The sequence below is a fragment of the Periophthalmus magnuspinnatus genome, chromosome 6 (genome assembly GCF_009829125.3).
Source record: "Periophthalmus magnuspinnatus isolate fPerMag1 chromosome 6, fPerMag1.2.pri, whole genome shotgun sequence".
NCBI lineage: Eukaryota > Metazoa > Chordata > Actinopteri > Gobiiformes > Gobiidae > Periophthalmus > Periophthalmus magnuspinnatus.
Window position 1 is genome coordinate 13531124 of NC_047131.1, and position 26165 is coordinate 13557288.

At 38.5% G+C, this 26165-nt stretch overlaps 3 protein-coding genes across 3 annotated transcripts; 1 reads left to right on the forward strand and 2 right to left on the reverse strand.

The window, feature by feature from the left end:
* Positions 1–1195: 1195 nt before the first annotated feature.
* Positions 1196–12928, forward strand: lmf2a (lipase maturation factor 2a). The gene is made up of 14 exons (XM_033968335.2): positions 1196–1462; positions 2571–2824; positions 3449–3477; positions 4254–4447; positions 5098–5276; positions 5350–5488; positions 6170–6298; positions 6371–6476; positions 7044–7140; positions 8277–8459; positions 9184–9352; positions 10437–10548; positions 10620–10728; positions 11528–12928. Exons 1-14 carry the CDS (start codon positions 1369–1371, stop codon positions 11906–11908), a joined length of 2175 nt encoding a protein of 724 aa, XP_033824226.1. The 5' UTR covers positions 1196–1368; the 3' UTR covers positions 11909–12928.
* Positions 12929–12972: 44 nt separating this feature from the next.
* Positions 12973–16942, reverse strand: miox (myo-inositol oxygenase). The gene is made up of 10 exons (XM_033967955.2): positions 16863–16942; positions 16708–16779; positions 16526–16606; positions 15533–15695; positions 14660–14727; positions 14471–14580; positions 14309–14376; positions 14156–14205; positions 13309–13421; positions 12973–13234 (listed from the first exon to the last, which is right to left on the reverse strand). Exons 1-10 carry the CDS (start codon positions 16878–16880, stop codon positions 13126–13128), a joined length of 852 nt encoding a protein of 283 aa, XP_033823846.1. The 5' UTR covers positions 16881–16942; the 3' UTR covers positions 12973–13125.
* Positions 16943–19858: 2916 nt separating this feature from the next.
* Positions 19859–24370, reverse strand: adm2b (adrenomedullin 2b). The gene is made up of 2 exons (XM_055222499.1): positions 24210–24370; positions 19859–20337 (listed from the first exon to the last, which is right to left on the reverse strand). Exons 1-2 carry the CDS (start codon positions 24311–24313, stop codon positions 19962–19964), a joined length of 480 nt encoding a protein of 159 aa, XP_055078474.1. The 5' UTR covers positions 24314–24370; the 3' UTR covers positions 19859–19961.
* Between the last annotated feature and the right edge of the window lie 1795 nt (positions 24371–26165).

The following is a 26165-nucleotide window of genomic DNA, read 5'->3' on the forward strand; positions in this document are numbered from 1 at the left end:
GTTTCCATAGAAATCTAATATTGCCACACCAAAAGGGACTGTTTCATGTCATTTGAAGGTAATTTATATTAGAACAGTGTGCAACATTTCAGTCATACAGCTCCCCAAAATACCAAATTGTGATATTTAGTGAAGTCTTTTTACTCACTTGTTGGACCTCATTACAATTGGTAATATGGAACCCAGATATAAATATAATTGGAATATATATTTTATATTTATATCTATTTTAGGGATTGACACACATTTTTTAAGTCATAATATTATCTTATTTTTTTAAGTGGTTAGTTCCTTATTTTCTTCATTTTTTTTTTAGATAATTTGGTCCAGCATCTGGAATTTCCATAGGATAAAGTATTTCCAGCACACTGAAATGATATTTATCTTAATTTGTCATAATTCTTTACAGATTAATTAGATTTCTGTTGTTGGAACTTGTGTCAAGTCTTAATTCTCTTGCCAATCTTAACGATTTTCTTCATTCGTCCAAAACAGTTGTGCCACAAAAAATATATGGTGTAGGTTTTATTGAAATATATTTTTATAACATGCACCCTCTCACCTGGAGAACTTCTGTATAATATATGGTAAGGCAATATATGGTACTTTGATCTGAGCTGTTTGTACTATTTTCTGTCTAAAACTGGAATGTATATACTGATGGGTTAGCTTTCTAACTGAGCTATTGCCATAAAATCTGTATGTTTTTCCTGGATGGTTGTACTATAAAATTTTTGTCTGCAGTTCATTATTTGGGGACAAGTTTATTGCACTCTAAAATAAATGTCTTTTAACCAGTCTTGTGTGAATAGATTTAAACTAAACATTTGGTGATTTATTTAAAAAAAAACAACTCATTTCATAGAGCATTGGCAAAAATAATAGCTCATTTCATAGAGGTCCGTTAAGAAGTATGTTCAAATTGGCCTAAATGATCAATCAGCATCGTCTTTCAATTAATAACTTTCTTTTTACTGATCTCGTTAGAAGTGTTATAGTATAGGCCTATTTATATTTAGTTGTCTCTTATGAGCTTTAAGCCATGCTATAATGTTGTTACCTCATCAAAAACACCCACAGCCCACATCTCCAAAGCTCAAAATGCTCTGTTCCACCTTGTGATGTCATGAAGCGGTAGAAAACGCGCCACGCCGGAAAACAACACTGTCTTTTGGCTCCATCTCGCGGTCACTTTGCGCATAGACCTCGTGCTGTGATCGGCCGCTACGTGTCAGAGTCCGCGCGCTCCTCTCCTGCTCCTTCCGCGCCCGCAGCTACAGGAACAGGCACTGGCAGCTACTGCAGGACCACGGGCCGGAGCTATAGCGGGGAGTGTCGGTCCTGTGTGCCCGGTGGATCGACTCAAACATGGGGGGCATAGTTTTACCGAGGCGCATGTTCCTGTGGTGTATGGCGGTCATGTATCTGTCCGCGTTTGTTTCTCTGTATGTGCAGATTCCAGGTGGGTGCACTCCGCTTTGTGCTGCTGCTGCTGCTGCTGGAGCTAGGCTAGCAGTATGATTGAAAAGTTTACACCCAGATTCAGCCACTTTTTTATGATGACCCTGATTTTAGACTAATAAGATCTGCATTTTCACTCAAGCAATGCTACTGTTCTTGATATTCCAATACTTTTAATGATACCGCTGAAATGGTGTTCTCCCTTCTCAGAGTTAAAAAAAAAAGTCACATATAGGACCCTAAGGACATAAATATCCACTTACAAAAACAGCTGTGAAATCATAGATGACCCGTACCTCTATCCTTGCTCTAATATAATCTTCAAAATCAATATATACTTAACCCTTTAAATGCCAGTTTGAAAACTTGGATTTCACATGTAGTGAAAAAATGACCTAAAAAATTAAGATATTTTCCAGAAAACATAAGCCAGAGTCTAATGGGGTACATTTTTATATAAGCTTCAACTTTGTGGCATTTTTAGTTTTTGTGTAGAATCAGTTTAAAGCAGTAAAGGTGGGATCTGGAAAGATGAGAAATTTAAGCTTTCATGTTAAAGTTAATAAGTATTTTTATAGTTTAGATCCAATATAAGTAAGAAAATATGACTCGCAAATGTTTTAAATTTCACCCAGGGAAAGACTTGCACTGTTCTTGTACCTGCTGTCCTTGTTTTTATAGATAACTTTCATGTAATTAAGAGGTGGGTCAAATTTGTGGGACGGCGACAAATGCCTTAATTAATTACTGTGCATGAAAACCAAAAGAGAGGCAAGTCGTCTGGTCACTCTAGTTTAGTTTGTGAACTTACCATTAATGTGTTCAGTTTTCTATTACTGGGTTTTGGTGCAACATTCTATAGGTCAATAATATTTAATACAGTTGGGGGCAGCAAAAAAGTATATTTATGAAATGCTTTTTTTGAAATATATATATTTTTTATAAATAACAAGTTGAATAGCCTCCAACCATAGAAATGATCAGGTTAAATTGTTCTTATGAAATACGACACAATAAAGGAACAACTGTCTCTTGCCCCATGTGAGAGTATGACATCATATACGCCGGTTTAACAAACACCAATTGTATCTTGCTACTGTCTCACCCAGGTCTCTATGGTAACGATGGCCTGCTGCCTGCGCGCTGGAGACTGCGTTACAGTGGGAAGGGGTTATGGGAGCAGCTCTGGACCTCCCCCTCTCTGCTGTGGCTGGGCCCTCACCTTGGTCTGGACACTCACAGCTGTATGGAGCTGCTGTGTCTGCTGGGGGCTGCCCTGAGCCTGACTGCTACTCTGATGGAGACATTCAGGGACAGTGTGGTCTTCTTCTGCCTCTGGGCCCTCTATATGTCCATGTACCAGGTATTACATATAATGAGGGAAATATCTTAAGTTGTCTTTTTTCAGACATGTTTTAGTAGAGGTGGGAGATGTATTGAAATATTTATAATATTGGAATACCTGTTCTGGAGTTATACAAAACTAGAATATCTAGTATATTGTCCATAATATAACCATTCCAAAGGGCTGGAAGTGTTGAATAAGGTCATAAAGTTGTATGTCTGCACTTTTGCATTTGATTTTACAGCTCATTGTTGTTTAGTGAGATACCATACTTGAACCTCAACCAAGACATTTACAGGCACACTTTCGCACATTTTTGTTTGATTGTCTGAAAATTGCCACTGTAATAATCCAAAAATATTGAAATATTTGAGAAGACTGAATTTCTAAATAATATTAGAATCCATCCCATGCATTTCCAAACATGTTTGTAGAGGTCTAAACTACAGGGTTAGCAGGTAATTTCCATAAATGCATATTTTGTTATTTACAGAGGAAATACTTTACATAAATTGCAGCCGTTGTGATTTGATAATAGCTGTCATTTTAATTAGCGTTTTTTTGTGATTGCAATATATTGTGCAGTTGTATGGCATAGTTAAGATAAAATGTGGTGATTTATCATATGCTTGTGTTTTTCAGGTTGGCCAGGTTTTCCTTTACTTCCAGTGGTGAGTCCTAGGATTTTATTGCTGGTTCCTGCCTTGCTCAAAAGCACCATCTGCTTTATGCACTACATTCCACCATTAGAAATTACAATAAAATATGGTGTGGGAGTAGTGAAGGGGTAGTTTTGGGATATGCTGACATCCAGAAGCAAGCCAAGAAGTTAAAATTTTCTACAACAGCATACTTCAGTTCACATGTTTTAATTAAAAAATCTAGATACGGAGATGGGGTGGCATAGGAGGCTGATGGAACGGCTGCTGTGGTGGAGAAGGTGGCATGAAGGAGTGCTGGAACAGGCCACTGAAACAGTGGGAAGATAAGAGGGAGAGTACATCTATTGACCTTATTTGCCCTGCTCACTTTTGCCTCTAAATGCTACTAAACTGCACTTTTATTGCGGTGGCACTTTGGTTTAGCATGCAGTCCCATTTATTTCAATGGAGAGTTTGAGAAAAGCTTGGCTACTAAAATATGATAAGTTGATTTATGTAAAATGTTCAACAAGTCAACAATGCTCCTATCCTCTGGGAAGCTTTAAAACGGCTTTGTAATCCTTATCGAACTTAATACAAAATAATACAACCCATATGACAATGGTGGCATCCACGGCATCTTCCAGAATTGGGTGACTAGAACTAGAGAGGATTGGTTGGGAGGTAAAAGTAGCAGGGTGTGTCTGGCTGACAGCGACTTACCAGCCAGTGACAGGGGGCATTAGGATCAAGCAAATGTCTTCCTGGTTGACTTTGCACATCTGTACGGTTGCTTGTGTTTCCAGGGATAACTTGCTCCTGGAGACTGGCTTCCTGTGTATCCTAGTGGCCCCACTCACAGTGCTCAGGGGCTCTCGCTCGGTCAGGGATCACGATACGGTCACCTTCTGGCTGGTCCGCTGGCTGCTCTTCAGGCTTATGTTTGCATCTGGAGTGGTGAAACTCAACTCTCGCTGTCCGACCTGGTGGGGTCTGACCGGTAAGGCACAAGCATTTACACTTTTAGGAGTAACAAAAGATCAGGTGGTGGTGTGTTGATTTTAAGATCTAGGGCCATATCTCGCCCCTGTTCTTAATGCAGCAGTAGCGTTAGCAAAATCGTGTCAGTGCTACTGCTGAGAGTGTGGGGTGTGGAGCTCTAAACAAGAGATGTGTCGTGCCCAAATATCAGGTGGAGTGGAGCAGATTGAAGGCTTGGTGTGTCATTTAGTTAATTGCCAGAATCATTAAAATAAATATAAAACTAGTCCACTGAAAATCTGTAACATATAACATCTGTGTTTATTTATATTAAATGTTTATTTATATAATATATTTTATATATATATAACAACCTGTTAATCACACCTATCTGAACTCGAGGAGATTCATCGATGACCAGACACATCTTTGTAAAGTATTGAAGAAGCGTACATTCTGGATCCCAGACAAAATATTGCACTAAACCTAAGTCATTGGGATTAAAAGAGGTATTAAAAGATAAACATGCAAAACTGATTCAGGTAAGAACATCTATAAATAACACCTGAATTATTCTGTGTACCAGCGCTGATACCTTTGCCACTGTGAGTCGGTCTTAAACCCACTGTTTAAAACCATTAGCCATGACTCCTGTCTGTTTTTGTGCAGCTCTGACTTACCACTATGAGACTCAATGCATCCCCACTCCTCTGGCCTGGTTTGCTCACCAGCTCCCCGTGTGGTGGCAGAAGCTCAGCGTGGTGGGGACCTTCTTTATAGAGATCGCTGTTCCTCCACTTTTCTTCAGTCCACTGCGCAGACTCCGTATCGCCTCCTTCTATCTACAGGTTTCAAAAGATTTTCTGAGCCCTGTTTTTTACCATTAGTATAACAAAAGTAATGAAATGTTTTAACCCATAGATCCTTCTGCAAGTTCTCATAATATTATCTGGAAATTACAACTTCTTCAACCTGCTGACCTTAACTCTGTGTCTGTCTCTACTGGACGACCAGCACATTCACTTCTGGATACGCAAACCCTACCAGACCAGCCATAAGGGTAAGAAACTAACGATGCATTGACAGTGTAATCTTTAATAATAATCTATTATACACATCATTTTATTTATTTTTTTAATTGTATATGCCAATATTTCTCTAAGGACTTGATGATGAAAACTCATTCTTACTGAATTTTTCAGTGAATTTGAGATAAATAAAGAGCTGTGCGCTGGAACATGAGAAACTGCCAATAACCTAACCTATGCATGTCCAAACTATCAGACCAATTTTTCTTGGCCCCCAGGCTTCCAGGTGAATCGCTTTAAGCAATACTTTTTTACTGCAAGTTACAAATCTACCCCGATAAATCCAATATGAAATATAAATGTTCATATTTGAATTATCCACTGTATTGACCACCAGTCTATGGCTCTTGATCGGCACTGCTTTGTGTGTTTTGATATGAAGAAAAAGTTTGAAAAATGTTACGACACCTCAGGTGTAAACCACTGAGTGCAAAGGAAATTTTCTGAGCATCAACATCGACTGTAGTACAATACAGGATTACTCAAACACGCATGAATCAATCTAAATAGAACTCCATTATAGACAAAACCATTATAACATGGTTAAGCTCAAAGAAGATTTTATAGGAAGCTGATGATACTACCCTTGCACGCAACTCTGTTAAAGTGGAAAATATTATTGTAAAAATTCGAATTCTATTTCTTATGTTCAGAGTCCAGGCTTTGGTCTTGGGTGGCATACATACTGGAGCTTTTGGTTTGGGCACTCCTCGTTTTTGGCACAGTTGTCTGCTTTGACCTTCAGATTGACTCACAGAAGAAAAGCATTACTTCCAGGACAGGTTTGTGGAGCCAGCAGGTCATATGCACCATTTTGTTTGAATACCAATAATAACTGTTCATTGTTATTTAAGCTTTCACTTACCACCAGTTCAACCAGTTTCTGAAGGCTGTGACCATCCCCTGTGTGTGGATGGGGGTCCTTTCTCTCACATGGGAAATGATAACTGCCATGTTCAGGTCAGTACGTCATGTTTTCTAGCATTCAACATCCTTCTGTTCATGAAGTAATTTTCCCATTCATTTTACTAAAATATGTGTTCTATTGTGATCTTATAAGCATTTGTTACCCCATAGGTAATCGGCTTTGCTCACATATTGAAACTCTTTAAAAAGGGGACACAATAGAATGGATTATGAATCCAAAACCAGAGCTTTAGGAAACTGTTGTCCTCTAGAAATTAAGTGCTGAAATAACTAGAGTGGTCTGATGTGGATTTCTTTTTGTTTGCTGCTGTTGTTGGTAATGGATATTTACCAATATTTCACTTTTAAAATTAAAGTAAAGCTCACTAATTAACTTTTGACATTGGTTAAAAAAAATAGCAAAATGTATTTGTCTGGGATATAAAAATAATTACGGGAGCTGCATGAACCCTATAGGGATAGTTTTAGAGTAATTGCTCTTCTGTTTCATTTTTGCTCAGTAGTCTGATATCAGCCAATACGGCAAAAGCCGTTACTGATATTGGAACCAATATATTGCCCTTCCCTAGAAAGAACACAAGTCTTGTCCTATATTTAAAGGTGTGCGTGTGTGAGAGGGTTCCTCCGGAGGCTGGGAGGCACTCTGCAGTGGACACTGTTTGGAGCTGCAGCTGTTGCAATGTTCACCATCAGTCTGGTAAGCACATGGAGTTAATTACATGAACCAAATTTAACATTTTTAAAGCTATAAAAATGAGCTTAGCAAGTTCACACACATGCTTTATACATTTACTGATTCTTCTTTTTTAAATTTGATTAATTTATTAGTTATTTCAAAACTCCTAAAACATTGCCAGAAAGAGGATATGTATCAAACGACTACCGTATATGATATTTTAAACTACCGTATTTTCCGGACTATACTTTGCTCCGGAGTATAAGCAGCACCAGCGGAAAAATGCATAACAATGAAGAAAAAAACATATACGGGTTAGTCACACTAGACTATAAGTTGCATTTTTTTGGGGAAATTTATTTTACAAAATCTGAGATCAAGAACAGACATTTTATCTTTTAAAGGCAAGTTACAATTATAACAATAAAACAGAGAATAATAGGTTGAATTGCAGTACAGCACGCTAACATAACACATTTATATTTATTCAGATACATGAAGCATGGACAACAAACTGAGTAAGTGCCTGGTATGTAAGATATTAGCAGTTAATCAGATAGCTTGTTTTTTATGCTTTAATTAACAAGTTTACTGTCGAGCTAACTCCAAATCACTAAATCCATTGAATTCTTCATCTTCTGTCGCTTCTGAACTCTGTCAACTTTGGAAGTAGATGAAGTGCCTCTTCTGGGCGGCTGTCATACTGGTACACAGCCTAGAGTGCCCTCGCGTGGTTGCCAGTGTGACAATAACAAAGATATGAAATTATATATTTTAATAATTTCACATATAAGACATCAGCTGCATCTGAGTATAAGTCCCCCCCCCCCGGCCAATCTATGGAAAAAAAAGCGCCACTTATAGTCTGGAAAATATGGTAAATATGAAAAGTTTCCATTGTTTTATGGCTAAATGCAGTAGTGAACTGTGTATTGTACTTTATTGTGTGTTTCAGTATTAAAAATATTGAAATATGAGATTAAAATGGCATAAAAAATTCATTACATTTGTCCGGATGACTTCTGTATAAACTATATAATTGATGGTAAAGTAAGGCACGCGTTCATTGTCTGGTAAACATGGTTTGTTTCACCGATTCATCCTCTTTCTTTTTTTATAAACAGCATTTTGTAGTTCATGCTGGTTTTCTGTTGCAGGTGCCCTTCACTTACATAGAGTATGACTCCCATGCAAACCTGTGGCCTGGAGTGAGACAAGCCCATGCTCTGGTGGACCGCTATCAGCTGGTCAACTCCTATGGCCTGTTCAGACGCATGACCGGGGTGGGGGGGCGACCTGAGGTTGTCATCGAGGGCAGCAATGATGGAATCACATGGCGGGTAAGACAAGCTTTGTTTTGTTTTTTTTGCAAATTGTGGTAAAATACACTAATTCTTATCGCATTAAAACAAAAGTAAATAACATTTTGACGTCTGAACTGTGCCCACAACCACATTTCAAACAGAGCAACTAAACCGGGCTGTACCTGGAGGACTAAAGGAGAGAGTGACGGGAAGGAGCGGTTCAAACTCCACCCCTGCAGCCAGGTGCTTGTAATTAGAAATGCCTGGCTGTGATCAGAACAATCCTGCTTGATGTCACCAAGTATTGGAAATTGCAGAATTGCAGGCCGCGGAAGGCAGCGCACACTTAGATTTAGGTGTTTTTGAACAAAAAACACCTACAAAGTGGCAAATTTACCTAGTTTATACAAAAGTTGCCAAAAACAATAGATAATCCTATTAAAACACCACACACGCAGTTTAGTAGCAAGAAAAGGTGGATTTTGTGTTTAGTTCCACCTTAAATATGTCTTTTTGTGGTGTTTGAAGTGTCTGTCATCTCCCTTTACTGTGTCTGTGCAGAAAACCAGTGTTGCAATATGGTAGACACTACAAAATGACAATTCTCCTGGGAAACCCTGGCTTTTTTAATATTTGGCAACGTTATATGTTTTTTATGTGATTATACTGCCATCTTTCAATAAGAAATAAGAAAGAAAAGTGCTAGCTTGTTAGTTGCAATGACTTTTAAAAGATTCATGTGTTGTGCTGTCCTTAACAGGAGATAGAGTTCATGTACAAACCGGGGAACATGAGTGGCCCTCCCCCTGTGGTGACCCCTCACCAGCCCCGCCTGGACTGGCAGATGTGGTTTGCTGCCCTGGGACCTCAGCAGCAGTCACCCTGGTTCAGCAGCCTCATGCACAGACTGTTACAAGGCAAACAAGATGGTATGGCCCATTGCATTGTTTTTGTTTTTTTTATCTACAAAAAGTCAGGTTTACATAAAGAATCAAGTGATTATACTGTAGTATACCATGCGTGAAAAGTTCAATTTTAGTGCCCAAAATGTTTGGGTTGGAAAAGCCCAAATTCTGTAAAATGTTATTGACACTTTGCAGCTGATGTGAAATATTCCCTGAGGGTGTGATGCTAACTGTAGGCACTGCTCTGTCTGAAGCTATTACTCAGGTGAGACTTTAATCTGAGCTTTATTTTAACACAATCTGACCAGAAAGAACTGACTTAGCTGGAAGTACAATAGGTGGCCTGATTTGTGCTGTTTAAAGAAGTCGCTTTCAGATTAGTCACAAGCTAGATAGCATTAGCCAACAGTTTCTCACTTCTTTTGTCCAAAATCAAACGTCCCAAAGGGGACCATGAATGCTCGTATTGATCCCAGGTTCCTGAAAATGTTTTTTTTTTCTTGATTTTTAAAACTTTTTGGCAGTGTTTGCCAATGGTTTGTTACCATGGTGACACATTGTGTCACCATGGTAACTGATAACCACTCTGTCATAGACATACATGTAGAACACCAGTGTGGTGTTACTGCAAAGGGCCTCTACCCTTTTTTTTTTTCATGTATTTGAACAAAATTAGTTTTGCCGCAGTACAAATACATTGTAAAAACAGGTCTTGAGGTCAAAATAAGTGTGCTATGTACTGTCCGCATCTAATTAGAAAGCATTTTATTGTCCAATAATCAGGATGTGCACATTAGCATGCTACTTAGCTTTACTGTCACTGCAAAACTCCACACTGGTGTCTGAAAGCTATGAAAAGTGCTTATAAACTCATCATGGTGAATAATTAGGATGCTCAGAATCCATAAGGTGAGTGAGTGAGGTCAGGTACAGTACCTTTAAATGTTTCATAGTGGGGCTGAAAAATATTCCAAGTAGATTCTCAATTTTGTATTTTATGATTCTGTGCAGCATTAGGATTTGAGTGAGGGCACAGACGTAGGAACTATTATTTGCCAAGTCTGCTCCACCAATTTGCATGTACCACTTTTAATGTGTGTGTTTACAGTGATAGAGCTGATCCAGTCTGATATCAAGCAGTACCCGTTCCACCAACAGCCTCCTGCCTACCTGCGAGCACATCGCTACAAGTACTGGTTTACAGAGCCCAAGGCTGATGGGTAGGTTCATTTCTAGGAACTGCATTTTAGCATTTAGCGCAACTTTTGAGTTTTGTTTTGTTGATTGACAGGTCATACCCAGAGCGTTGGTGGAGGCGGGTCTATGACGAAGAGTTCTATCCCACAGTGCACCTGGGCAATGCTTTTCTAGAGGGCATGCTTAACCAACATGGGCTCAAGGTAAGCAGAATCAGATTAACTAGTTGCCTGTGTGAATGAGATTTGCGGTGGTTGGAGAGATTGTTGGTACAGAATGGCTAGAGGTAAGTAGAGTACCCAAAAAATGTACTTGAGTAATATGTTTCTGAAGTAAGAGTACTTTTACTACAAGGTCAGTAGTATGACTATACTTTCTGGGCATAATGTCTAATTTAGAATTTGTAGTTGATGTAACTGGAGATACAAAACATTAAATAATGAATGTAATCTGGTATTTTCAAAGATGGACAGAAAAATTTGAAAAATTAAATAAAATCTGAACAAGTAGTGCAAGAAACGTTGAAATGTTCAAGTAATTTAATGTTGTTAGCATTAAACTTTTGTAAACTTGCTCACAGTGGGAAGAGAAACCAAAACCTTTAATTCCACTAGAGTAAATTATTTAACAGTGTAGCAGTACTCTAACATGAGCAAAAGTATTGTCTAAAAACTACTCCTGAAAATAAAATTGTATAAAAAAAAGTTTCTTAACTAAATGCACTTGAGTAAAAGTAACCGAGTACTACCCAGCTTGGAGAATGGTGGCCACAAATATCAGTATATATAGCCCCAGGGGAGTGATAACGTCCTACCCATTACCCACTTACCCTTTGGTTTGAAATAATGTTGCTTTACTGTAGTAAAAATTCTCTTGACAAGCTTTTAAAAGATATAATATAGTATCTCATTGTAGGTATGTCTAGTTTTGTGATTATGGTACATTTACTAATAATAGCTTTGAAGACAGATTGCTAACATTTACTTACTGTGTTTCTTGCAGGACTCCTCTTCTCCCCGTCGGGCGTCCAAAGCCAAACTAGCCCGTGCCGTGAGGTGGATGCGGTCCCAGGTACAAGGTGTACCTGCTCCTTTGTTAGTGTGGACTCTCATCGGATGCAGCGCCCTCTTCTGCTTGCTCAGAGCACTGCAGCATAGGAGCAAACACCGGACTTCACCAGCTCCTGACCCCACACTAACTGGAGACAAGCATGAAGAGAACCGTGAAGAGGAGGAGGAAAAGGAGGTAGGAGAGAAGGAGCAAGAGGATGAAGGGGGCGAAGGAAGCCAAGAGGAGAGAGAGAGTGAAGTGGAGACTGAAGACCAATCACAAGAGCAGGAGGAGAGTGAGGAGGAGGCAGAGAAACACATGAGGAAAAGATAAATATGAGATATGTGGTAATTACAAGATTATGTTGTAAAGTCATATCACATGCATAACGCAAAATGCCTTTATGAATGCCACTGTGAAATCCTAATCGGTCAGTTATGGATGGTGTCACGTTCTAACAGGTTGAGAACATTGGTGTAAAATTTCATGTTTAAATAGCTTTAAATACTTTTCTATAGGAGGTTCTATTTAATGTAATTCAGTCACGTTCCTTATGTGTTGCCTCCCAAATTACTAATGGTCTTTGAAAACATTGTCTTTAAAATGTTATGGTTGATGTTAAGTTGAGTAGTTCTAGTTGAGTAGACCAGACTATAGAATGTTCGCTCAAAATGCAAGACTGGTAGAACGCAGTTATGACCAAAATGACAAGTTGTCCACACTGCTTGCCCTATTTGCATCACTTTGCCTTGTATAAAAGGTTCATAACACAAGAAGCTTTATATTGATAGGTTGCAGCTGATGTCATCAACAATACCCCCTGGGGGTGTGATGCTAACTGTTTGCACTGCTCTGTCTGAAGCTCTGTAGCTCGATTTAGACTTTAATCTGATATTTAATTTAATTTAATACAATATGACCAGAAAGAGCTGGTTTAGCTGGAATTAAAACAGATGAGCTGATTTGCACTGTTAAACAAGTCTCTCACACATAAAATTACACGCAGAACCTTTCAAAACGTGATGTTACTGCAAAGTATCAATAGCTTTTTTTACCACTATTATGTCATACTGTTTGGATGCAAGGCCAATGAAGGAGATGGCACCAATTGAAGTGTAACGGTGTGGTCAAAGATTGAACCTACAAACTACAATTGATATATGAACACTACCTAAAATGTGGTTGTGGCTCAGTGATAAAAATGCAAAGATATTCCTAGAGTTAACTTATTCTGTATTCAAGCAGACCAAAATTATGATTCTACTGATGAATGTGTTATGTGGGAATTATGTGCACTATTTTTTGTACTTTTATATATTTTGTGTATTATGTACGGTGTCACTCTGCTGTTGCTGTATGTCGATTATACCCACTAGAAAACTACCAATGAATGATTCGTAAAAAAACAATTTATTACATGATGAATAAAAGTTGCTTTTATATTTTGTGCAATTTGTCACATTGTGTTTTTGATCATTGAAAAAGGTTAAATACAATATTGTTAACTTGGCGTTAGAATAAGATCAAAATGTTTTATATATTTATGTATTTCACCACTTCAGTATTCCAGGGCAGTACTTGTTGATGAGTGACTGGTAATACGCTTTCAGCATCTCTACATCGGGCAGGGCAGTGGTCTTGGTGTACAGGTCAAATTTGCTATGAAAATGAAATTGCACAATGTTACATTTTAATATAATTTAATTGTAATTAAGATTGTGTTTGTTACTGACTTGAATTCTTTGACCCAGGGCAGCATCTCCAGGTCCTTCTCGTTGCACAGATGAAAGTAGTCTCCGTGAGAGTGCCACGGGTAGAAGGAATGGAAACGGATCATGTACAAGCCCTAAAAGAACAACACTTGTGTAAGGTAAGAGTCTGTTTATATATTTAATAGATCCTTAAAGTTGCTATGTCATCACAATGTTCAAAATTCCGAGGCAACTGGAGACAAAGTGATGTAGACCGTTGGGACATTGCTAATCCGATTAGGTTCATTAGGTCTTTTATATTGATTATACTTTAGATTCGTATGCACAGACTCCTGTTTCATACCTTGACAGTTTTGGCTGTACTCTACGGACATAGAGGTGTATACATTAGAATCTGAAGAATCTAATTACCGGTAGTAGAATGCTAATTTGTATTTTTTATTTTTTTAACATGAGGTACAATGTGGAATTTCACGGATATTAATCAGAGGTTGGTAGTACTCGGTTATGTTTACCCAGTTATATTGATTTGAGTAAGTTGTGCATTATTTATTATTTTGTCCTTTCAGTTACATTAACTTCAAATTATGAATCAGATGTTGTGTACTGTTACTCTTTAAGTTGCGCTTACTCGAATGGAAGTTTTCCCAAATACTTTACTGTTGAGTAATTTCTTGGAGTAATCTTATCTTGAAGTAAGTTACTTGAGTACAGGTTTTGGCTACTGTGCCCACCTCTGGTAGTGATGTCAGTTAGTTATTATTTTCAGGTCTCCAAAATTTAGTGTAACAAATTGTCCTTAGTGAAATTTAGAATGTATTTATTTACAATGCTCTATTATGATGAGAAAAAAATAATATAGACTTACTACTTCAGGGATGGAGCAGTTGTTGAACTTCAAAACCCGGTAAAGATAATCTACAGGTAAGAAATTAGAAAATATGAAGACATGTATTTGTAAACATATTTTGGAGTCACCTGGGTTACAGTACTACCGGTACTGTGTTTGAGCGAGTCTTACCATCATGGCCCCAGGACATGAACACTTTGTCCAGGCCACAGTTGGGCTCATAGATGCCATATTCAGTGCTGAATGAAGGGACAGTGTATTCATGTATTTAAGTGGAAATTTAACTTTAAGTATGTACAGCAAAGGCCAGTTGTGAGTTCAGCGAAGGCTTACTTGTACTCTTGGTTCATCTCATCTGGATTGTCTTTAAAAGAAGTGTCTTGAAAAACAATATTTCTTTGAAACTTGCAGCCGACAGGGAAGGTATCTCCAACCACTGCCCACTAGATATTACAAAGCAATAATAAAAATAGTTACGTATTTGATAATACAAGAGTAAAAAATTGGAGACCGTGTTGTTACCTGGGGCTCATCCCACAAAGCCATGATCTTGCCCACGTCATGGATGAGGCCAACCAGCTGGAACCAGTCTGTGCAGAGTGTGGGCTGTTACTTTAGGATCACTTGGACCCTGTAACCTGTATCTTTTGTTGGCTATACTGTATTTTACTTGTGCCCTGCATCTTGTACCCTGGTTGTATCCTGTGATCTGGTTGTAAGCCACTTGCATACAACCATACCTGTCCTCTAATTACATTCTTTGTTGTACAGTAGTTGTATGCCACATTTACCTGTTTTTATGCAGCTTGTACCGTGGTTTCATGTTGGTTATAGTGTGGCTATACAGTGGTTCTATGATTTTTGTACCATGGTTGTATCAGATTACCTGGTTGTATGTAACTTGTACCCTGACTATTCCCATGGTTGTACCACAGTTGTATGGATCTTAAGCCCTTATTTGGACCCTGGTAGTACCCTGGTTGAATGTCCTTTGTCCCTTGGTTGTATTGTTGGTTGTACCCTGGTCGTACCCTGCTTGTACCCTGGTCATATGCTAGTCATGGCCTGCTTGTACCCTGTTCATACCCTGTCTATACCCTTGTCCTACCTTACTTGTAATAATAATAATAATAATACATTTTATTTGAGGCGCCTTCAAGACACCCAAGGTCATCGTACAACAATTCAAAATACAAAATACAATAAAACAGATAAAATGGCTACAGTCAAATACATCATTTTAAATGTTAAAAGATAAAGCTACATTTGCAAAGGGGGAGGGGCAGATTAAGTTTGTCTGAACAAGTGGGTTGTGAGCAGGGATTTGAACTGGGTTATGGACTGACAGGTTCAAATGTTGAATGAAAGGGAATTCCAGAGTCGAGTACCTTGTACCTTTGTCAGGGTGCACTTTGCGGATTCCCTCGGCAGTCTGGAAGGCATGGTAGGAGTTGGGGAAGTCCACATCTGGATCAGACTCGTCCACAAGCTGATCCAGAGACATGATGGCCTCCATCATCCCCATCTCACTGTGGGTAAAGGTGGTCCACTCTGCATGCTGAGAGAGAGACTTGGATAGTAAAACACTTACACAACTATTGCCTAACCTTTAATAAATATTATTATAACAGTAGGGCTGCAACAAACGATTATTTTAGTAGTTAATTATTATTATACTATGTGTTATACCTGAAAATCAGAAATAGTTTATTCTTTTTTGATATTATTGAAATATATAGAGATTTTTGTAGTATGTAGTCACAATTCATTGATAAATTGTTGCAGCCCTAATGAACAGTGACATGATGTATAATCACGACAGAAAAAATATGTACACTATAAATATTTACACTACCAGTCAAAACTTTGGACATACTTTTTCATTTATTTTTCTTCTTTGTTTCCATGGTTATTTACATTATAGATTCTCACCAAAGGCATCAAAACTATGAGTGAACACATATGTAATGTAGCAAACAAAACAACTTTAACTTGTTTTAGATTGAAATACAATAATGATTGCTGTAAACCCTGGACTCTTACATGGCACGCTTGTGAAGCAAAAACAATTTCAGGTGACTTCATCACCTGAAATTGAAAGAAGGCCAAAGATTTGCGCTGTCAACAAAGCAAAGAGCTACTATGAGGAATTCAACATAAAAAACAAAAACAACAAAATCTAGTTATTTCACTTTTTTCTTAACTAGATCATTCCATATATCTTGCATGTATTTGATGTATCTAAAATGTAGGAAGGAAAAAAAAGAAAAAAAATCATTGAATGAGCAGGTGCACTTAAACATTTGACTTTTGGTACTGTTTGTCTTTTTGATCCAAGAGGGTCCACATACCATTTGTGCCCCAAACTGAATGTGTCAGTGCACTCACCTTCTGCTGAACAAACTTCAGGGTCTGGTTGGTGTGCATCAGTTTGTATGTCTTAAAAACCCGATCAATCAAGTTTCCATTCTCCAACACAAAAATAGCCATGCAAATAACAAAAGCATTTTCACAATTTGAACTCTACACTATAACTAAAAGGATTTAACTGTTCTGAAATGTGGCTTTACCTCATAGTTTCTGTACTCTTCTTTTTTCTTCTCCTCCAAATTGGGCCGATAAACCAGAGATGGATCGGGACCCTGCATTCAGAAAATTCAATACCAGAATCAACAAATAGCCTACATAATACTCCATAATACAAATAGTAATACAAACTCCGTACAAGGCTGACGACCCTCATGGTAACTGTGCTCTGGTCTTGTCATCTACCTCTCTGTCCCTGTAGTGTCTTTTATGTACACTGGGTGCTGATAATGCGCTTGACCCGTCACATTTTAACTAAAGCAGAGCAATCCGCTGCGGTGTGCTGACCCTTAGCCCCTCCAAATGTCCCTTTTTCAATTATTTTCCAGTAATAATGTGTGTCAATGTAGTATGACTCAGTTCTTCTTGTTAATATTTTTTTTAATACAGTAGAATTAATAATACGATAATATGTTGATTATATAAGCCTGATTTCTTACTATCTGAAGTTCCGAGAGATCATTGAGTGTTCAGGGTAATCAAACAAACTCTGGAGACACTGACCTATTTTTTTTGTTTTTTTTCTTTTAGCAAAAATTTGATTTCCCTTGTAATTTTACCCTGGTTTGTACTATTAATAAATTTATTTAGACATTTTAAATTGTTTTCCTGTTTAACAGTACATTTCAGACCTTTGTGTTATTAGTGAAACTTTGAATGATGTTCTGCTTTCTACACTAAAAGGTCACTGGCCCACGTATTTGTCACACACTCAATCCTCACTTTATAACTGTTTACTCTACTCTGAAAACTACTACTCTGAAAACAAGGCTAAATAAAGGAGTTAGACCACAAATTAAACCTCTTTTTTAGTACATGCATGTTTTGGAAGTCTCAGTCCAGTCAAACTATGATTTAAGTGCTACATTAGATGGTTATTTCAATAACAAATACAAAATTCAGCCCTAATAAAGCCGGTGTACTGCAGGACCATTAAACATGATTATGACTCTGCAGACGCTGGATGGGGCAGATGCTAAATTGAATACAAGATGCCACTGGTGACTGGTGAAAGGTGTTTTGCTCTGCTGGTGCTCGAGTTTTGGCCCCAGAATCTGCTTCAGCATCAACAAGTACAGTGCTGCCTAAAAGCAGACACACAGAATACACAGAATCTGTATTATTTCAGGAGAGATTGGCAGAATGTTTCAATAGAACAAAAAGTGACCTTAAATGTTGTTCCTTTTATACTGATATATATTTTAGTTTGAATGGTTGGGTTTATGTGGACTAATGCTAATCTGCCGTCCATTTATTTTATTTAAGTATTTGTAGAAAATGTATATTTTTATGCTTTTCAGTTGTGCCCTCTTCCTAGAAAAGCTTCTCAAAAGAAAATGCTTGTTCTAAAGCACGTGAGAAATAGTCACACGGAGCTACAAAGTAGCATCCTTACTTTAATTATAATCATAACAAAAAAAAAAAGTTTATTGAAGTAAAATGAAGGAAAAAGAAGTGTTCTGCATTGGAAGCCATTTATAAGCGACTGACTGTTAAAAGTGATGCCCTCCAGTGGTCAGACTGTAGATTACAAACTACATACTTGAAGATGCATCAGTAACACAAAACTATTATGGAATTTTAAGTGATGCAAACATATGTAATTATCTGATATTTTGTGTTTAGTTCAGAGTTGATTCCTTTTGTTCTTGTAACTGCTTTTGTGTACTTGCTATGCCGTCAAGTTGACATGAAGGTACTATTGGTCAGTTACTGGTCTGTTTTGGAGACTGGGTCTAGTGAGTTGAGACTGTTGTTATTTTGCTGTTGTTTTGAGTTGAGACTGTTATTTTGCTGTTGTTTTGAGTTGAGACTGCTGTTGTTTTACTGTTGTTTTTGTGCCAGACAGAGGCAAGGCACAATTGAAAAGTAGATTTATAACATGTTTATTACACAATGCAGCTGTTATTAAAAAAAAAAAACAATATTAGAAACATATTCACAAAAGGACACTTTACTTTAGGGCTCTCTTAATATTAGTACAGAGATACAGTGTTAAATAACAAAATTCAAGTCATTAATACAGAAGAATAAAGTGCTTTTATAATGTGTTGTCCTATTGACCTTTGAGAAATACTGAAAGTGCAATGGTTTCTTTGTAATACATTCAGTATAAGTACTACAGTAGTAATAATACACTCAGGTCATGCCTAAACTATAGTACTACAGTAAAAATAACACATTCTGATAGTATAAGCACTAGAGCCAGTGACACAGTCCCTCTGTACACTGAAGGCAGAGTCATGAATGAAAGGCTGTAGTAAGAGCACAACAGAAAGCCGCCCACAACAGACCTCCAGGATTAGGGTTAGGTTATTTTGGCCCTGTTTAGGTGAAGGGTTAGCGGGTTTGGCTTATTCTTTTTTTGCCCTCCACTGTCCACTGGTGTTGAGAGAGCTGGACTGAGAAAATGGATTATGAGAGTTAGAGTGGCCAGGGCTAAAGCAGAGGTGATGACGTCACAGCTCTTAAACAGAAAGGCCAAATTTAACAGGCTTCTCTGTGACTCTTTGTTCTCTAAATACATGAACAAGTGGATCAGCTTCAAGTTACAACATCAGGATGGAGCCATGCTTCCAATGCCATTAGACATTTAAGCTGATGGTTAAGCTATATGCAAATTAGGTCTTACTTGTATTTATATATTATGTGTTTGTCAAACTCTTTAAAGCGGCACTATGTACCTTTTATAGTAAAGAGTCTGCCACCTGCTAGTCTCCATTGAGATGTTATTGCTTTGCCTCAAATGTTCTGTAGTGTGGTAATAAAAATATCTTTCTTGCATTTATTCAATTACACTTGTTTTTATTACTCAAAAACCCCAAAAACACATTATTACTGTGAGTGGGGTCACCTCTCCACAGATCTGACTTGTAGATCTAACTTTTCTGTCTTACTGGAGATTGCGAAGTTTAATGATATACAGCGGAAGATTCCAGACAAAGTAATAACATCTCCATGCAGACAGGTAGCGGACACGCCACCAGAAAAGTTACATAACACAATTTTGATGCAGTGACTCTCAAACCTTATACACAAATACTTATTAAATAGACGGGATAGGAAAAAAACAAAGTTGAAGACAATACTACAGCATACATTAAATACGGTTTGACATTAAATATATTTGTGGGAACTTTCTGACATAACAGTTGAAGTCAGGAGCATCTACCAGTGTTGGACTAAGGCGTAGCGGTCGGTCGCACAGTGAATGTACAGTAGTATGTTAGCCATAGTGCTATCCATAGCTGTGGGGGCTGCGTGGGTTGATGGGGGAGGAGTCTTCTCTCCCGCTCTGTCCAATCAGCTGGTAGAGGCGGTGACTCAGATTTTGAACCTGACAGGTGCCCAGAACGCAGCCCACTCGCATTAGGTGGCCCCTCCCTCCCACACTGTTGACATGGCGACGACCTCGTGACCCCCGCAACCTGCCCATTGACTCCACTGCTTCCTGTCCCTCTGCTGACACTTGGTTGTGGTGATGCGGAAGAAGGTTTTTGTGAATGAGCGCTCTCCAGATTAGCTGTTTGTCGGTGTGTGGGAGGTGATTGTCCATGAGGGGAGAGAGGGGGGATGCAGGGGGGCTGGGGTCCCACTGGAGAAGCTCTGGATGTCTGAAATAAACCAGCACAGAGAATATATCAATATATGTACATTTTTTAATTCATGGTAATGCCAAAACCTTTGCCAAGAAAGAAAGTGAAAAAAGTGAACTAACTAGCACTACTAGTGCTGATTGATTGAATTTCTGTAACAATACCATATATGAATAATGACTAGGTATGGGCAATATTGGACCATATTTACTACCTCAACATTTTTTGGATGGTCTTAATAATGATAATTGGCGATGCACTGATCCGATACCGGTATCAGGATATTGGAGGTAATCCAGAAAAATTGGCTCGATTGGATATCGACTTCCAAATATCAGTTCAGCCGACATCTTGGTTGGACATATAAAGTGATGTAATAAGACTATTATTTACTAACACAGGATGCCCAGAATGTCTCACAGTGTGTCTTTATTTATACAAAGTTGTTATAGCTGCATAACACAGTTGGATCAGTTTTGTTTTATGTTTGTTTAAAGGAAAATAAATGATATTTTCAGTTACTGCATTGGTATCAGTTGATATTGTGTATCGGCAGAAATCAAAATCGAAACTGAAAAAGCTGGATCGGTGCATCCCTAACGATAATCAGAAATTTACATCCTTGTTAGGAAGATTACAGATGAATATGTAAAGTGATATTTAAAATATTAATTAAAATTGTATTCATTCTAATTTTTCAACAATTAGAATATTAGGCAGGTAATGCATGCTGTTACATGTCTAGCCCAGATACACAATTACAGTAAAATTGGAATCAACGACCCTAATATAATGTAAATTACATATTATTTTAGTGGCAATTGTTTTGAAATGTTTTGTGCTTATTCATCCTCACATGTCTCTGTGGATGACTGAGGCGCCCTCTACACGCTCATGTGTTTTATAGCAGGTGAGATAACCAGCTCAAAGTGGTTCAGACTGACCACACACTGTTTACCACTCACTCTTATATAATTCACCATCATCAGCTCCTCTTCTCTAAACTGTGTTAATCATTGACATCCACTAAAATAGGAAACCACATTTATAGGGAAACAGGACACTGTATTGCACCTCCTAAATACCAACATTAAAGTGGGGCTGTGCAATTCATCAACCCGTGATTACAAATATTCGTCCAATCTATTACAGAAAATCACCACCTGGAGGAAAGCCACTTGTAAAATACAGAGGAAAAAAACGTACTAAATGATAAGTTCGCCTTACAGGTTTTATGCCAGTACTAGGGTTGCCAAAAGTATTAAAAATCAGATACTAATTTATACTAAAACTAGTATTGAAACTAGATAAGTCATTTGGACAAGTACCGATATAGAAAAGAGTTACGTTCACAGGACAGAAATGAACCTTTCCTGAATAGCTTTGGAATGATCTTGAACTGGATCACAATACAAGTATAAGACACATAGACTAGTATACATCCATGGACCTCCATGGAACCTACCTGAACAACTGAGGAACAGATATAACTCACATCATATTGTCTAAATAAAGATATTTTTTTCCATTGTGGTATTAGAAACTGCATGGAGAATAGACACAACACTAGAGAGTATGTGGAAAAAAAAAAAGAAGCTTTTTTCCTCCATAAGCAAACAGGCCTATATTAAGATGTTTAATTAAGAAGTAAGGATTGGTGATATATCGGTCCCAATATTGGAATGAATATCACAAATCATAACATCGGTATTGGCAAATACTATTTATCGTATGGCAGCAAGCTAAATATCAGACCATGCCTATAGTAGTAAACCAAGAGTATGAGTGGCTTACTATTGTATAAACTGCCATTCTCAAAAAGGTGGGCTGTTATTCGAATTAATCGGGGCAGGGGAGATTTTAAGCTTTTAATAAGTTAAGCAACAAAGAAAGCATTTTTATTTTGGCGTCTCTAATCCTGACTAGTATTCTGATCACTCGTCTGGCTGTTTCACAAAATTTGTTCATTGCCTTATTCACTCTGCCTCAGTCCTTTTGGGCTCAAAGAGGTAATTCTATTCATCTTTAGAAATGAGGTTTGGCTGTTTTGGACTGCAGGCTGCAAGCATAACTGTGACAAAGTCTTATTTAGCAACTTGTAAATAATGTGAGCATATGGTAACAAGCATTTGCTGCAAAAGCCCCATATCTCATGGAGATATGGAGCAAGCTGAGAAAACTAGAACGAGAATAATTAGGCCTCTGAAGGAAAAAACATTTTTTTAAATTTTTTATCAGTTCTGAAAGGTCACTACTATAGACTACTGTATTAGATGCCGCTGTTTATTTATTCAGATTTGGGAGCAGTTGGCCTATTCTGTAATACAATTAGTCTGGTGTCCTCCCTGAGCCCTGAATTTGATTCTCAAAATTAGATACTCATTTGAACAGTATTGGTACTGAGAAAATGCATAAATAGAACAAAATGGCAGTGTGACTTTTTGGGCTGCCACTTGCAGTAGTGGTTTCTAGATTGTTCAAACCAGAAGCATGACACATTTGAACATGCTCCACAGTTTGGAGATGCACCAAACCAATAATGTCAACTTCCAATATCAATAATCGTTCATATCAACAAAACAAGGGCAAAGAAAGAAGTCTTTACTCAGTGCTTATAATAAAACCACTTTTTTTATACAACATCATATCATATTATACCATAATATAATGGTAATTTCTCTGATATTACCATGTGGTCCAATATCCCAATCCAGTACATTGTATTTAAAATGTTATGGATACAGTTTGTGGATCAGTATAGATATTGGCATCAGTGTATCCCTCACACGTCCCACAACAAAGATATCCAAAGAAAAAACAAAATTTAAACTTAATTGATTATATAAAACACTCCAGATGTTGTGCTTGTTCTTCTGGCCTCTCTCTCGATGCTTGAGTCTGAGGAAGTTCTCCCACATTCCTATGGTCCTCCAGAGCTCAGCATGTGGCTCTCCTGTCTCCTCTTCCTCATTCTGTTCTCATCCCCCCTCCCCTCTCTTCTCCTCTCTCTCCTCTCTCACACACTGGCTTGTTTACCTGTCCCTGCTTGGACAGGCCAGAACACCCATTGACGTACTTCTCCACTAACTACTACCCTAACCTAATTCTACCTGAACCTTAAACAAGTCTTAACCCCGAAAAGAAAGATTTAAGATTTAGACTGCAGCACAGACCATTCACAACTCCAGCATGGAAGGCTATTGGCTGACCTGATCTCTAGAGTGGTTGCAAGTTTGGTTTTGAGCCTGAGAGTGAAAATAAGTCTTGCACAGTTAAAAAATTTACTATTTTTATGCAACACTATTATCTGCAATTTATTGTAACTGCAGACTAATTTGTTGCATCCCAAATAAATCAAATTGTCTGCATTGCTTATAATAATTGGTCAATAAAAGTCAGCACACACACGCACACACACACACACACACCCGCACACGCACACACTCACACTCACACTCTAAAGCCTCAGATTGGGCCTGTCTGTCTCCTCTGTCTCGGCCCCTGCGGCTCCGGGTCACATCCTCACATTAATGACTGCTAACTGCATGGGAATATTGAACCAAAGCTCCCCATGGGCTGCAACATCATTCTTTATAAATTTAATTAGTTTTAACTAATGGACCACATTTGTTACAGGCTAGACACTATGTAACGTTTTCCTTACTCATTTTAGAGTGCATTTTAAAATAGAAATGTTAACGTTTTTTATGCTAACTAACTTATTAGCATTAGCCTTTTTATTTTGCTAATAACGTTAGCTCATTACGCGCGTGCTTATTTCTGTGCAGGTATGAAAAGAGAAAAAAAATGTTGTATTCTGTATTCATAATTGCATTTAAAACAATACATTAATTAAATTATGTCATGCTATTTCTAGTGTCTTGAAGTACCTGTGACCGTGTGAGACCGTCTGCACAGTCAAAGCCCGGGACTGGATCTCCAGAGGCAGGAGGCCGAGCAGTGCGCAGAGCCAAGCCGAGATGAGCACGCACATTCCGGGGTCAGCAGAGACGCGCGGTCCCGTGAGCCCTGGAGCCTGGACCAAAGTTTGACAAACACTTAACCAAAAAATTTATACGTACAAAATATAGAATTAAAGAAAAATGGTCCACGGTGTCTTTATAAAGTTTGACATCCTTAGTTCAGCTTGTAACTTGCATCCATAACTTAACTCCACACTGAAGCACACCAGAGTTTCTGATGTCCCAAGTGTTCTGGTTTATAAAGCCCGATGAAGGGAGGAGGACGCTGAAGGAGGTGGGAGGAGGAGAGCTTAGAAGCTATTGTCTGCCCCACACTCAGCAGTCTTCTTACCTCTGTGGAACCTGCAACCTAATTAAACCCCAAGAACTCCCGTCTCCACCTAGAGCCCAGTAGGCCCATATATTGTTATTTTCCAATCACTGCTGCTTTGATAGCTCTTATGCCTGACTTTTGTCCCAGATAAGGTCACACTGACATTACACTAGCGTTTGGACTGTATTATTGGATTTAGTTTCCTTTTACACAAAGAACGTCTATTTAAGGATATAGTTGGCTTGACCCAGTTGAGACTGACAAGCTCAAGGAGGCCATGGTGACGTCATATTAAAATAAATGGAAAGCAAACATGTACAAATTTATTGATAAGGTGCTGATATGAATCTATTTACAACAGCTGGCATTTGAAGAAGCCTGCAGGCAGATAAATGTTTGTTGCGTGTACAGTAGGTTACAAGGAAGTGTGCCCTTTTAAATGCTTTTGAGGACAGTAGTAAAATAGGCAACAAAATATTACCTTTTATCTCTTATTTAATAGTTCTGTAAAAAACAGACATTCATATAAAAATAGTATTTTATTCATTACCTTGTCAGTGGGAGAAAACAGGCCATAGAACTTAGTGACTTAAAACAATTCAACTAAAATTTCAGTTATAAGTGCAAAATATACAATGTGCATGAATCCTCCTCTTGACATACAAAACCCTAAACAGTATGGCCCCAGCCTATCTGCAAGATGCTATTGTCCCGCACCAGCCAAACAGAGCACTCCGCTCTCAGAATGCAGGACTATTAGTGGTTCCTAGAGTATCCAAAAGTACAGTGGGAGGGAGAGCATTCAGTTACCAAGCTCCTGTGCTATGGAATCAACTCCCTGCTGATGTTAAACAGGCCCCCACAGTCTCTGTATTTAAGACCAGGCTTAAAACCTTCCTCTTCGGTATAGCTTATGACCAGGTTACTTAGTGAGGGAGTTAGGGAGTGACATTAAAACCCGGGATAAGATAGGCTGCAGTAGGAGATAACTAGCTGGGGGAAGTATGGCAACCTGAGCACTATCCTCTGCTTCCTCCTATTTTCTCATCAGCAATGCTATTCACATGTTGTCCCCTGTCCCACTCCTCCTGTGGAGTGTAACTCTTTCAGATGCCCCAATGACAGCTGGACCCCCTCCTCCACCCGCCTCCCTCTCCTCCTCACCCGGCTCGCCTCCTCCTCGCCTGGCCCTCCTTCGCCCCCCTCCCTCCTCCTTGCCTGGCCGATTTTTCTTGTTTTGTCTGATTTTTCCTGTTGTTTAATTTTCCTGTTTGTTTTTGTGTGTAGGCAGCACGGTGGCTGAGTGGCAACACTCATGCCTCACAGCAAGAAGGTTTGGTTCAATCCCCGGGTCGCCCAGGCCTTTCCGTGTGGAGTTTTGCATGTTTCTCCCCGTGTCTGGATGGGTTTCCTCTGGGTACTCCGGTTTCCCCCATCAACCAAAACATGAATGCCCTTCGAGACAACTGTTGTTGTGATTTTGGGTGTTACAAAAATAAAATGAATTGAATTGAATCACATTCTGTATCAAGTTACACAGTTTACAATTT